This window comes from Clytia hemisphaerica, unplaced genomic scaffold (assembly GCF_902728285.1).
Source record: "Clytia hemisphaerica strain Z4C2 unplaced genomic scaffold, Clytia hemisphaerica genome assembly, whole genome shotgun sequence".
NCBI lineage: Eukaryota > Metazoa > Cnidaria > Hydrozoa > Leptothecata > Clytiidae > Clytia > Clytia hemisphaerica.
Window position 1 is genome coordinate 222578 of NW_027104188.1, and position 12709 is coordinate 235286.

Here is a 12709-nt window from a genome sequence, read left to right on the forward strand (position 1 = left end):
TTATGCATATATTGCACACAGATATATAAGCTATTTAAAAAAAGCTTTAACAGAAGCTTAGTTTAAATTACGAAAATGGAACAATTCAACCTATTTGCTGGAAAGAGGATTAATTTGAAATTTGGGTCGGATAAATCCAAATGTATAAAACACTCATCTGTTTTTCTCATATTTGCTTTTATAACAATATCATTAAAAGAAATTGTAAATTACTGATGGGTCCCATCACTTATTATGAAATTAACTGTTTTCTATGCTATGTAAGAAACATATCGTTCAGTGGAAAACCGCGCCAGTCATTTGCTCCATTCTTTCCAATCACTAACGGTCACTGCGCTCCCTTTGCGAGAATGCTACTCATTACCTTTGCTGTTTTTTTTTTCACTTTAGAATAACCAATTTTATGAGGCAAAATCAGTTATTCATTAAGAACAATTCGGCTTCTTTCTAAATCATGGCTAACAGACAGTGGGTGATCCATATTGCGCATGCGTAATACACTCTTCTCGAGATGCATAAATTTATTGTTGTCCTCGTTTTCAAACAGATTTCATTGCTATAAAATTATATATTCACAATGATAATTGTGTTGTTTTACTTCATAAGACATTTTGAATTTCAAGTACCTTTGTTTTAGAGTTAATGTTTGCCTTTTGGGAATTTAAATTGGTTTAAATGTACCGGGTGCACCAAAAAAAGTATACAACTTTGTCGAGATATTGTGAGCTTCAGGATTTAAATTTTTTGTTCATTCTTTTTTTATTGTATAGAGGATGCTTTAACTTGAACTTTGAGCTATCATACATTAGGTTTGAAAAAGTAATTCGAAAATTATTTCAAAAAAACTGACTTTTTTTAATGTCGAAATTCCAAAAAAATCATCAAAAACAGCGAGCAAACTTTTCTCTTGGCACTTACCTTCTTTACACACATAAAAATACCAAAAAATGCAACTGTGTTCATCAAAACTCGTTACAGAATTTAAGAATATGGTAAAACAAACTATTCCCATGTGGAAAAATATTTTTGGTAAAGCTGAAATTTCTTTTGGAAATCTCCAAGAGAGGTGTGGTGTGCTACGTGAGAAAATTTTTGAAAAAATAAATCACCATCCCTCAACTAGTTGCTCAAAGAACTTGGGTCTGCATTGAGTTTGCTGGTGTTGGAAATATTCATGACGTGTAAATAAGATGGAAAAACCGTTGGCAAAATATAAGATAGGAGAAAAAAGAATCAAAAAGACAATAAAATTGTGTTTTTGTCATTTTGTCTTATTTATAGCGTGATTGCTGTTTTTAACGATTTTTTGAAATTTCGACATGGAAAAAAAGTTTGTTTTTTGGTAATAACTTTCGAACTACTTTTTCAAATTTAATGTATAATAGCTCAAAATTCAAGTTAGAGCTTCCTCTATACAATAAAAAAAGAATGAACAAAAAACATAAATCCTGAAGCTCACAATATTTCGACAAACCTGTATACTTTTTTTTGGTGCACCCGGTATAATTTCATAGCAATGAAATCTGTTTGAAAACGAGGGCAACAATAAATTTATGCATCTCGAGAACAGTGTATCTATTGTTCTTTTAAACCGTTAGTGGTTAATCAAGGATTTATTATACAGGGTGTCCCTAATAAAAGTATCGAGTTTGAACATGCGATTGAGTAAAAAAGTTTGTGTGTGTTATCGCTAAAATATAAGAACGTTCTCCACCACATAGGCTCATTACAAAAGGTAGTTACAACGTATAAATTAATCAATAGCCCTTTTACTATTCCCCTGTTGCATAAATGTACGTCTTTAAAAATCAAAATTAATAAAAATTCAAATTCCCTCATTTTACTTTTTTATTGTTCCATACATTCCATTTTTATTATTTTCATAGTTTTACATACGATTCTTTACAAGCATGTTTTAATTGTTGCGTTTTTCTCATGATCGTAATTTCGTTGCATTTGTAAACAGGCAGAGTATGTTTTTATTGTTACGTAATGACAAAGAAAAAAGAGGGAGAGCTTAAAATACAATTTTGTGAATACACACTTAAAACTTTCTACTCAATCGCATGTTCAAACTCGATACTTTTATTAGGGACTTTTATTATACTGGATATACAAGTAACAGATTTTTGCCGATTTCTCGTGTACTAGCTATGTTCGCAGTAATGATACTATTGTTCACTCTCCTTCCCTCATTAAATGATTTTTTGAAGCATTTTTATTGCATTTCTTATTGAAAATCACTCATCCAATTCCCAAAAGAGACTTAAAACTTTCCTGTGAGAGTCAGATTCTTCCACTTAATTGCTAATTATAAGTCGTTATGACATTTCAAGCTACGAGAACGATGCAGAAGACGTGTTGTGTATAAGAAATTGAATGTTGACATCGGAAATTTTCAAACTTCGACCTCAAAAAAAAACACCTTGCTGGCTACCACGTGCCTTCAAAAGATTTTCATACCACAGTGGAGCCAAGACACTCAAGTCTTATGTTTGTTAATTTCAGCTCTTCTGGGGACAGTCTTGGAAAGATATTTCCTATTGAAAATTTCGTGTCACTATAAGCATTTTGTCTGAATTTCTTGTCTAATGCTGATTTTCTCACGCCAGATTTCACGGAAAGATATTTCCAATTGAAAATTTCGTGTCACTATAAGCATTTTGTCTGAATTTCTTGTCTAATGCTGATTTTCTCACGCCAGATTTCACAAATGTATCCAGCTTGGTATGCTTTCCCAATGAAGTATAAATCCGAAGGGTTAGAATCGAATCTCCTTGCTAGGATTTGAAGCCTATTAAATCCTACCAAAGTTGCGTGGCCTAGCACGGTCCGCCTAGTTTTTACACAAACGACAGATTAAAACTAAAACTTAAACCTAAATTTCGAAAAAGATATCAATCGAAAACAAAGGAATCGCTAGATTTAATCCGTTGTCGCATATTTATAGGCTACTTCCCTTTTTCTTGCCTGAGAAAGGTTAAAGATTCGATTCTAGTCCTTCGGACTTATAATTCAATGTGCTAGCCTTACTTTCAAACTTTTTTTTCTCAAAATATACAAAAAGAAAGAGCTACATAGAGAACTTTTTTAAAGTAAGACTGATAAACATTTTTTTTAAATCAGACATCTTCGAGCCGCCATGACCGTTGTCCTTTGCGGACAAAGCTAGAACATCAATTGTTTTCTGAAACAATGTTTATTTTTATTATATCCAGTGTATAATAAATCTTTGGTTAAATAGCGTAAATTATAAAGAGGAATGAATAGGGATGGTACAGTCACTTTCGATCCGGGTTTTGGATAAGATAAACTTCTTACAAAAGTCACATAACTTTCTTCTAAGAATGAAAGTTTTTAAATTAGAGCCTTTCTTAAGAAAAATTTAAAAGTCTGGCTTTATAATTTGTCTACCCTTTACTCTAACATCATCAACTTAGATTTAGGGTGTGACAGTGTGCTTTTAATTTATTTCGTATTTTATCTTTTAACTTAACTTTAAGTTTTTTTCAGTTGATTTCCTATGCAACTGAGTAAGCTTACGTACGTTTGTTTTTAATCTTTTTAATAGATTAATAATATTTAATAGGATAAATTGTGGTTGTTAATGATCTCTTTGGAATGGGCGCTGACATACACCGCGAGGTCCTCTTTTAATTACATAGCATCTTTGTCTAAAAACAGGAATAAAGCTCATGTATATTGTCAATATTTTTCCAATTTTTTTTCAAAACACGCGATCAGCAAGGGAGCGCTTTGAATGGGTATCATATGTAAAAATTTGACACACGTTTAAGTTCAATCTGCTTTTTTGTTGTTGCACTGTAGATCAGTGTTTCACTGCTGATTAACCATCATGACTTTGTTTACAGTTTTTGGTTTGATTTGCATCCTATTCATAAGGTAATTTCATATTTTATTGAATTCTAGCTTACACAAGTAATGTCTATTTTTTTTCTCTGATTATTCGGATGTTTTGAGCTCAGAATCTTGGGCCAACTTGTCTAGCTTTTTCTCGCTTTTGAATTTGATTTTAAAATGTAATTCTTTAAAGTATCAATCAAATGAGGTGAAATCATATTCAAAGAGTGAAATTCTTTGGTTTTGAAATATATTTTTGATTAATTCTTTAAAGTATTTATTTATTTCAAACTGTCATATATCTTTAGTACCGTCGTTTCTAATTACGAAAATGTACTCGATGTTGCAGCTTTCAATGTTCAAGTTTTTGGAGTTCACAAAATGAACAAACCACTCATTCACAAGTATTTACCAAAGGTATTGATTTATTTGTAGCCGACAAGATTTCTAGATACAACCTCTACACTTTTTTATAAGAACATCCAACATTTTTGCAGCCTTCGGATGTTCTTAACATTTTAAGTTTTAAGCCTAAAAATGTTCTTAACATGTTCTTAACATTTTAAGTTTTAAGCCTAAAAATGTTCTTAACATGTTCTTAACATTTTAAGTTTTAAGCATAAAAATGTTACATGTTCTTAATTTCACCATTTTGAGCATTTTTATCCATTTTACTAAGAAAGAGTCTGCAAGCCTTAAAATTTTCCCAACTTGTTCTTGACATTTTGGCATTTCGAAGCCTTATGTTCTTATATAGTTTGTTCATACAAACACATGTTCACATGTCTTTATTTTATTTAAAGTTAAGGAATTGAGCAATAAATCAAAGATTTATTGGGTGAAACGCTAACTTTTCCCTCGTAATAATCGAAAAGAACCGTTTTATCGTCACTTTTCTAATTCATTTAGATTGTGGCACGATACGATTTGATTTTGATTCAAGAAATTCGTGATAGTTCTGGCGAAGCTATCCAGGAATTGATGAAACTTGTCCAACAGATTGATAGCAGGTTTGTTTCAAAGCTAAATCTTGAATTCATAATTTTCCAAACTTTTATTAACACAAGTTCATTAAGCAATCTTAACCTTGACTACATATTCCATGTCAAGCCACAGAGTTGATATCAAAAAATATACATTCTTGATTTTCATTTAGAGTTGATTATGTTCTTATTTCATATTTTATTTTCTACAGATACAAATTAGAGCTTAGCGGACGACTCGGACGCTCGACGAGCAAAGAACAATATGGATATATTTACAGGTAACTCTTCTAAAAGATCTGACAGAACTACAGAATGTACATCCTGGAGTAGTATTTAAAGCAATCAGATTGATTTTCTTAGGAAAAATAAATTCAAAATTAGTTTGCTAGTAATTAAAGTGGCATGTGGTCCTCTAGACTACAGTGCCTCCAACTCACGGGGGACGCAAATTTGTTTGAGTTATGGAAATTTCGAGATATAGCGAGTATATTGTTGATTGAAGGGACCAGAAAACGTATTCGAGTTAAGAAGACATTTGAGTTTTCTAGGTTCGAATTATGGAGACACACTGTTTATAGTGGTAAATAAAAAACAATATGATGCTTTTCTTTTCAGATCAGATTGGTTAAGTGTGGTGGATTCGTATGTTTACGCTGATTCTAATGATCATTTTGAACGTCCTCCTTTTGTTGTCCATTTCAAAAGCTCCAAAGCAGGTATTGAAACTAAAATGTAATTCGTTCACTTACCCTGATTGAACTTAAAACATCAAGTTCTGTATTATAACATCTCTACTGGTTCTATTTTAGTACTTTCATACAACATATCATATCAAATAAATCAGTTAAAGTCAAAGTGGTGATGAATCAGGGGAATCAAGTTTTAAATCAAACTTCATTTTTTACTTTTTTTGAATTCACTTTCACAGAGGTGAAGAATTTTGTGACGATCGGCATCCACACCAAACCTGACGATGCAGAGAACGAAATCAACCGTCTCGTTGATGTCTATGATGACGCCGTAAACAAATGGTCTGTCCAAAACGCTATCCTGATGGGAGATTTTAATGCTGGATGTAATTACGTTAAATCGTATGATAATATCGCCTTGGCAACTGATAAACGATTTTATTGGATGATTGGTAACCGAGCTGATTCAACTACGAAAGATACTGATTGCCCATATGATCGTATTGTTTTGGCTGGTTCGCAATTATTGAATGTCGTTGTGATGAATAGCCCACGTGTCTTTGATTTCGCCACTGCGTATGGCTTGACTGAAGATGAGGTAATCTAAAAAAAGATTCCTTTTGTTTTTCGTGAGGAAATTTTCATGAAGAAAATCTCTCTTAACACACCCCTGTCTCACAGCCCCGGTGGAACTTTTTTCCTTAGTGGGGATAAAACTCCTATTGAAATCCCAATTGGGATAGAAATTTTATTGTTCCAAGTTTAGAAAATCCATTGGGGATGGCTTTGGAGTGCAGTTTTTAAACATTGAATTTCGAATTGGGATAAAATCAAATTACAGGGTATTTTCTCACCGGGGACGAAATTTTTGCTAAAATTTCCAGTGGGGCTTGGGTCCCAGCGGGTCTGTGACATAGGGGTTTTCTTGCCTAAGTCCTCCTCTCCTCAAGAGAGTCAGTTTTTTTGAAAGGGTTCCGGTACAGGGATGCGTTTTTTATTTCATCATTTCAGCCACTGGATTTCTTTGAACTTTGATAATAAAGAAAATTATCTTTTTCAGGCAAAGATAATCAGTGATCACTTTCCTGTGCAGATCGAGTTTCGTAAGTAACTAAATTCATTGGATTCTTTTCAAATTTCGTGGCTCATTCCCTAAATTGAAATCTCTGTCTCAGTGCTTAAGATTTTAATTTCATGAGATTCAGAAAAGTTGACCAGTGCCTACTCTTGTGTACCTAATAGCCGTGAGGGCCGCTGATTTATTCCGACCCCCCCCCCCGCTTATTAAGTTTTGAAATTTTTCCAACCCCCCTGCTTATTCCAAACCCCCAGCTATTAGGTACCCGAGAGTAGCAAGTATAAATAGTCATTTTTCATGATTCTAGAATCTGAATATGGGCACGACTACATTGTTCAAAAGAAGGAACTGGAATTGACCGACAAATTACTGAATACTGGGTTGACCACAACAAAAGTCTACAATATGCGATCGAATGCTATTAAAATGGGATACAACGTAGTTTCAGAGTATACAAAGGGTGGTGCTTACTTAGAAATTCATGTCTCTGATGTCGCTTCAAGTCGTACAAAAGCTTTGGAGCTTTTAGCTAAGATGCATACCGACCTTACAGGATTCATAAGTCGTTATGAGTTCGATTCTGTGGCAAGCTGGTTGGTCGATCGTTATCAATATCTCCCACGTGGTAATGGGGATTTCCAAACGCTTTTTGATTGGTTGAAAAACAAAGAGCGATTGTACTCCATAAATCTGACATGCAGTTTGGCGGATCGATCAAACTTGAAGTGTTTTGTGAGGGTAGAAGAAATTGATAATTGAAACTATGATTGCTATAAAAGCTATAATGCAATGAGATTCTACCTATAGATATTAACATGTTTTTATACCATATTTATAGGGCTTATAGTCCTAGTCCATTTAACCAATACTTTATATAATATTCACAAACTAAACAAATGTTTTTCGCAGCACTGTAAAATGCACTTTAGACTTATAACCGAGAAAAAATCTCACAATAACCGCGACATTTGTGTTCTCTGTAAATTATGGACTTGTGACTTCATCTAAGACTAAGAGACACCTCTGCTCATCCTTATAGAAGAAAGAAGATGGAATTTTTATTGTTTGATCCTCGGTTTGATCAGGACAGGCTAAACAGAATTGTTGCTTCATTGCAAGAAGAGGATCAAAACTGAAAAATGAACTGCATACACGTATGGTGAGAAAACCATCCCTTTAGATTGAATCTAAAGTGTGTTTTTAAAAGACGAGGCGGTATGTGAATTTCATTTTCCTTCACAAAAATCGTTTTTTGTTATTTGTGTTCTTTGTAAATTATAAAAGACTTGTTACTTCATCTATTATAAGAGACACTTTCATTCTTAGATTTTGTTTATCCTAAACATGAAGCTTTTCGTAAGAAGCGTAGGTCCGCGAAATCTTAGAGTCCATAATAATTCTGCTTATCCTAAACATGAAGCTTTTCGTAAGAAGCGTAGGCCCGTTTCAGCCCGTTTAATCTTAGAGTCCATAATAATTCATTTCATTAATGTAGTCTCCGAAGAGACCTCCAAATATTGCATAGCCGTCAGTGTTTCATGACGTCTAGCGGGATATTGGGAAAAGTTTTCAATTAGCAATAATCACGACTCGGTTGAACCTCATTGTCAATGATAATGCCACTGCGCAAAGCTGAAAATTATAGAATTTATTTCAAACTAGAATGTTTGACGTGTATTATTTAGTTGTGGTTTCTGTTTTAATTTGTTTACGCATGCGTACAGCAAACAACTAAAGAAACTTTCTAATATTCAACTTTTTAATCTGTTTCTGAAAAGCGGTTAGACTAAACAAAAGACATATACTTAATATTCAGAAGCTAGTGAAAACGAGAGTTTTCGATGAAGGTTGAGGGTTTTCTAGTCTAGCAAGCTAGACGACTAATTCAGATATAGTAGAAATAAAACAAAAAGTAATGGAGGGAACAAATTTTAGTCAATTTTAGTTTAGTTTATACAAACTAATATTATCCCGTAACAATTATCGTATTATTATTGCCCCCGCAGGAGCGCAGCGACGAGGAGGCACTCATAGCTTCACGCATAGATATTGGACTTGAATCTCGATTTTTTGCGAATTGTTTGTGCGTCGTAATCGGCTTTCCGGCCAATTAAGTGTTCCGCAAAAATATGGCGGTAAATTATACAGCGGTAAATGTTATACATATTTTCATATTACGTTATATGCTATTACCATTATTGCGTATTACATTTTATTAGTTTTGATTTAGCATTGAAAAGCTGAAGCGAGTGTTATAAATGCAAATTATAGAAAAAGTATAGTGATTACACCATAACACGAATTACAATATTACTTGTGCAAATCAAAACAAACAAAATGGCAGACTGGTTATGATGATGAGCTGATTCATTGACTGGAAAAAGTGTTTTGTATGTCAAATTTTGTTTCTTGTCTTTGAAACTGAATGAAATACTGTAATTTAGTCAAAAGTTCATTAGTTTGCTCAAGTTTTCAAATGTACATTTGATATTTTTGTTCAAACTGTAATTTATCTTTGTCTGTTATTATATTTAATAAATAGCTTTATTTTTTATAGAGCTTCTTGAGCTTTAAAGACCATCATATGGTCGTAACTCGAGAAAGTCCTTCTTAACTTGGTAAAACAAGATACCGGCAAAGTGCAAAAAAGTTGAATGTACACATAAAAGTAAAGTTGAATCCAAAAGTGGTTGAATGTGTTGAATGTGTTGTCAATCATATGTTTTTTTTTTGGTCTTCAAAATAGATTTACCTCACTTAGAGTGTTTTCACTGTTTGTTCAGTGTGGTAAATCTATTTTAAAAACCTGAAAAAAGTTTGTTTACATTCGTTTAACTTTGTATGCGCACGTTCAACTTTTTCCTGCAGTTGTGATAGCCTAAATAACTTACGCTCCAGGGGTTTGGTGAAATAGCTCCAATTCTAGCTTTCCAAGTTAAGGCATTTAACGGTGGTTAGACTAGGCACACAGACAGTCATACAGGAACACCATAAAGTGAGAGTATATAGCTAAAAACTCAAAAAGTCTGGTTTCCTGAAGGCCCGTCTCTTCATTGTCTGCGCTGCAATCATATCTTAATGCCTTCAATCCTTTCAGCTTGGAGAAAAGATTGCATCATGAAAAAGTACTATGCACTTGAAAAAAAATTAGGCACATTTCAACTTTTTGACTGTACGTCTGAATGGACCACAATGACATTCCTTTATTTTTCTTTTGACTGCAATCACAGCGTACGCAAGTGGAGCCCGGGCCTCGCCGGGCCTTAACTAGGATTAGTCTATTTCAGTTGGCGCAGAACTTTTTGATGAATTTTATACGCAGTATCATCTTATCATCTTACTATTGTTTATTAGGCAAAGTAGCAATAGAGAATTGTTGAAATATATAGCAGCCAATGAAAAATAAACAAGCTATTTCTGATTGGTTACCTTGCTGATTTATTCACCGCTATATATTTTGCCTACAATCTAAGATTGTCTGCAGCATTATCGGAAAAGGTCTATTTAATGAATGATCATGACATATATTGTTAGAAAAAATTAGAAAAAAACAAACAAACAAGGAGATGTGAAAGTCAGTAAGCTAATGATACCATGATTTTCGAAATATGTTTTTGAGAAGCTTTTCCTTGAATTTTATTAAATTGTCAAGCTGCATGAATTCTTCAAGTATTTTGTTAATGGAATATCATTTTTTTTTTCAATCAATCAATAAATAATTAAATCAATCAATTATTCCTGATTATTTTTTATGCTTTAATTTTTAAAGCATTAAAAGCTTTATAAGTGCATGACATGACCTTTCTGTGGGGGCATTTAGTGAAAGCTATGACTAGTATAACGCCTATACTACTGTATTACACGCATTATAAACGACTCCAGTCTAAGGGTTTTCAAGAAAGCTTGTAATATGAAGCGTTTGGTGCTTGGTGTTTTCTTACTTTGGTACAACGTGACGTACCACCATCTTTTTATCTGATATTCTGATGGCGGATTGGCGGCCGCCCACTAAAGTTCTTAAAGTGAGCGAGTCGATTTCCCATAGGAGAGGAATGATAGTCTGGATAGTATCGAGTATCCCCAGTCGGTTCGGTGGTTCAACTACCATTGCCTAGGATTCTGAAAATATTCCGTTTTGTGGATCCGCCAATCTCCAAAAATGATGGCTCGGGTCCAGGCTAGGCTTCTGCTCATCCTCTAGCTAAAAAGTCTCTTATTTATAGAAAGTATATCTATAGAGGTCCCAGAGGTCTATGTATGCGATTCAGACTAGGCCCAGGCCGGGCCACAGCCAGACAGAATGTATAACGCTGAGATTATGGTATGGACTCGGTATGGACAAAAGATACTCCATTCATTCAACTTGACATTGCTGAGACCTCGAATGACCCTTCTTCAAAACTCGCTTCGAAATATATCAATACATATGTGATGCGGTACAGAATTACATCATACACCATGTCTCACTGAACCGGTGAGGTTTTGAAATCCACCGGGGTGGCTATGGAAAAAATTCGCCGGGTTTAAATTCGAGATCTCAAAAACCGATGGTTGTAGATATGACAATGAATGTCCAATATGAAATTCCACCGGGTCAGTTTTTTCGAGTTCTGAAAAGACACCCTTCTCACAGACCCAGTAGGATTTTTTCAGCCAGTGGAGGTAAAAATAACGGACCATAACTCGATGGGGATTGATATTCATATGTTTTTTTATGGCTGGGGATTTGAGTTCCATTGCTTTCGAGCCGGAAAATTCATCGGGGATTGAAAAAATAGCATAAGATTTTGCAGTGGGGATCGGCTTATTTGATTATTTTCAGCGGAGACAAAAATCAGAATATGATTTTCCACTGGGGGACGATATTTTGGCCAATTTTTCCAGTGGGAAGGGCTCCCAGTGGATCCGTGAGAAGGGGGTGTGAAAAGGGCACGACAGTTCACTGTTGAAAAATCCATTTTGATTTGCTATGTAAATAGGCATCCACAATTTTACGTTTAGATTTCGGTTCGGTACAACTATTTTGTTAACTCGCTATTCTCGGTATGGGATCTGTTATACTGTGCGTCCCAAAAAAGCAACATCCCGTTTTGGGACAAAACACTGAATATCTTGAGATCTCAAACATCAAGAGGCTTGAAATTCTATCAAGAAATTTGATCCTTCTGGCGCTATCGCACTAGTATCAAATAATTCCACTCGAACCACATTTGTGTAAAGGAACAGTTCCAAATTCATAACAGATATCATCTAAATTTCAATTTTAGTTCAACGTTCTTTGCTATATATAATAATAACCTTATGTATAATATTTATAAAAACTTATTTTATTCAAATAAAAAATTATTACAACACGCATCGTGAAAAATCAATGACATAAAAAAAGGTCTAAAGGACATTGTCAAGGTAGTGTTCGAAAAAAATAAAAGTTCATATGAAAGTCTAAAATCACATAAGTAAAGACGTGGATATCGATGTTAGTCCAGGTTCTCATTTTCAGTTTGTGAATTTCTACTACCATGGTCCGTATAAAAACCCCAGCCTGGAAGCCTATTGTTTACTTCTATTGTTTCTAACTTGAACTTGCGCTGTGAAATTAGTTTGTATACCCACTTTTTGATCATGTGATTAAATTTCGTACCAATTAAAGACGAGTGGTAACTGAGCAAATTGATTTTTATCCTTGTTTGATATGAACAAATGAAAAAGCTAACAAAAAGCTACAACAATGGGCTTTTTCAGAAAAAATTGAATATGGGGGTGGAGGATATACATTTTTTTGAAATTTACCTCCCGGACATTGTGATTTTTGACTCCCCGGACAGCAGGTATAACCCCCCGGACAAGCATCAGCTGACCCCCTGGAATATAAAATAACCCTCAAACAGAGCAAAATTACCCCCAAACAGAGCAAGTTTACTTCCCGGACACTATATCCTTCAGTCCCCCCCCTATGTACGAACATTTTCTGGAAGAGCCCAATAGGGCTCCAGACCAGAGTTGTTTTATACAGACTATGCTACTACACATCTACTGATGATGAATTTATGATGAAAAAAATGGTCACACCAAGATTTCATATTTCATTTTTTCAC

At 34.2% G+C, this 12709-nt stretch overlaps 1 protein-coding gene and 1 non-coding gene across 2 annotated transcripts; one reads left to right on the forward strand and one right to left on the reverse strand.

Moving 5' to 3' along the window:
• Positions 1-3659: 3659 nt before the first annotated feature.
• On the forward strand, positions 3660-7579 carry LOC136814942 (deoxyribonuclease-1-like). The gene is made up of 8 exons (XM_067071366.1): positions 3660-3903; positions 4170-4278; positions 4771-4871; positions 5057-5125; positions 5463-5563; positions 5776-6134; positions 6597-6639; positions 6922-7579. Exons 1-8 carry the CDS (start codon positions 3857-3859, stop codon positions 7371-7373), a joined length of 1281 nt encoding a protein of 426 aa, XP_066927467.1. The 5' UTR covers positions 3660-3856; the 3' UTR covers positions 7374-7579.
• Positions 7580-8109: 530 nt separating this feature from the next.
• Positions 8110-8248, reverse strand: LOC136814955 (U4 spliceosomal RNA). The gene has a single exon (XR_010847662.1). It is a non-coding gene; the product is annotated as a U4 spliceosomal RNA (small nuclear RNA).
• Positions 8249-12709: the final 4461 nt, after the last annotated feature.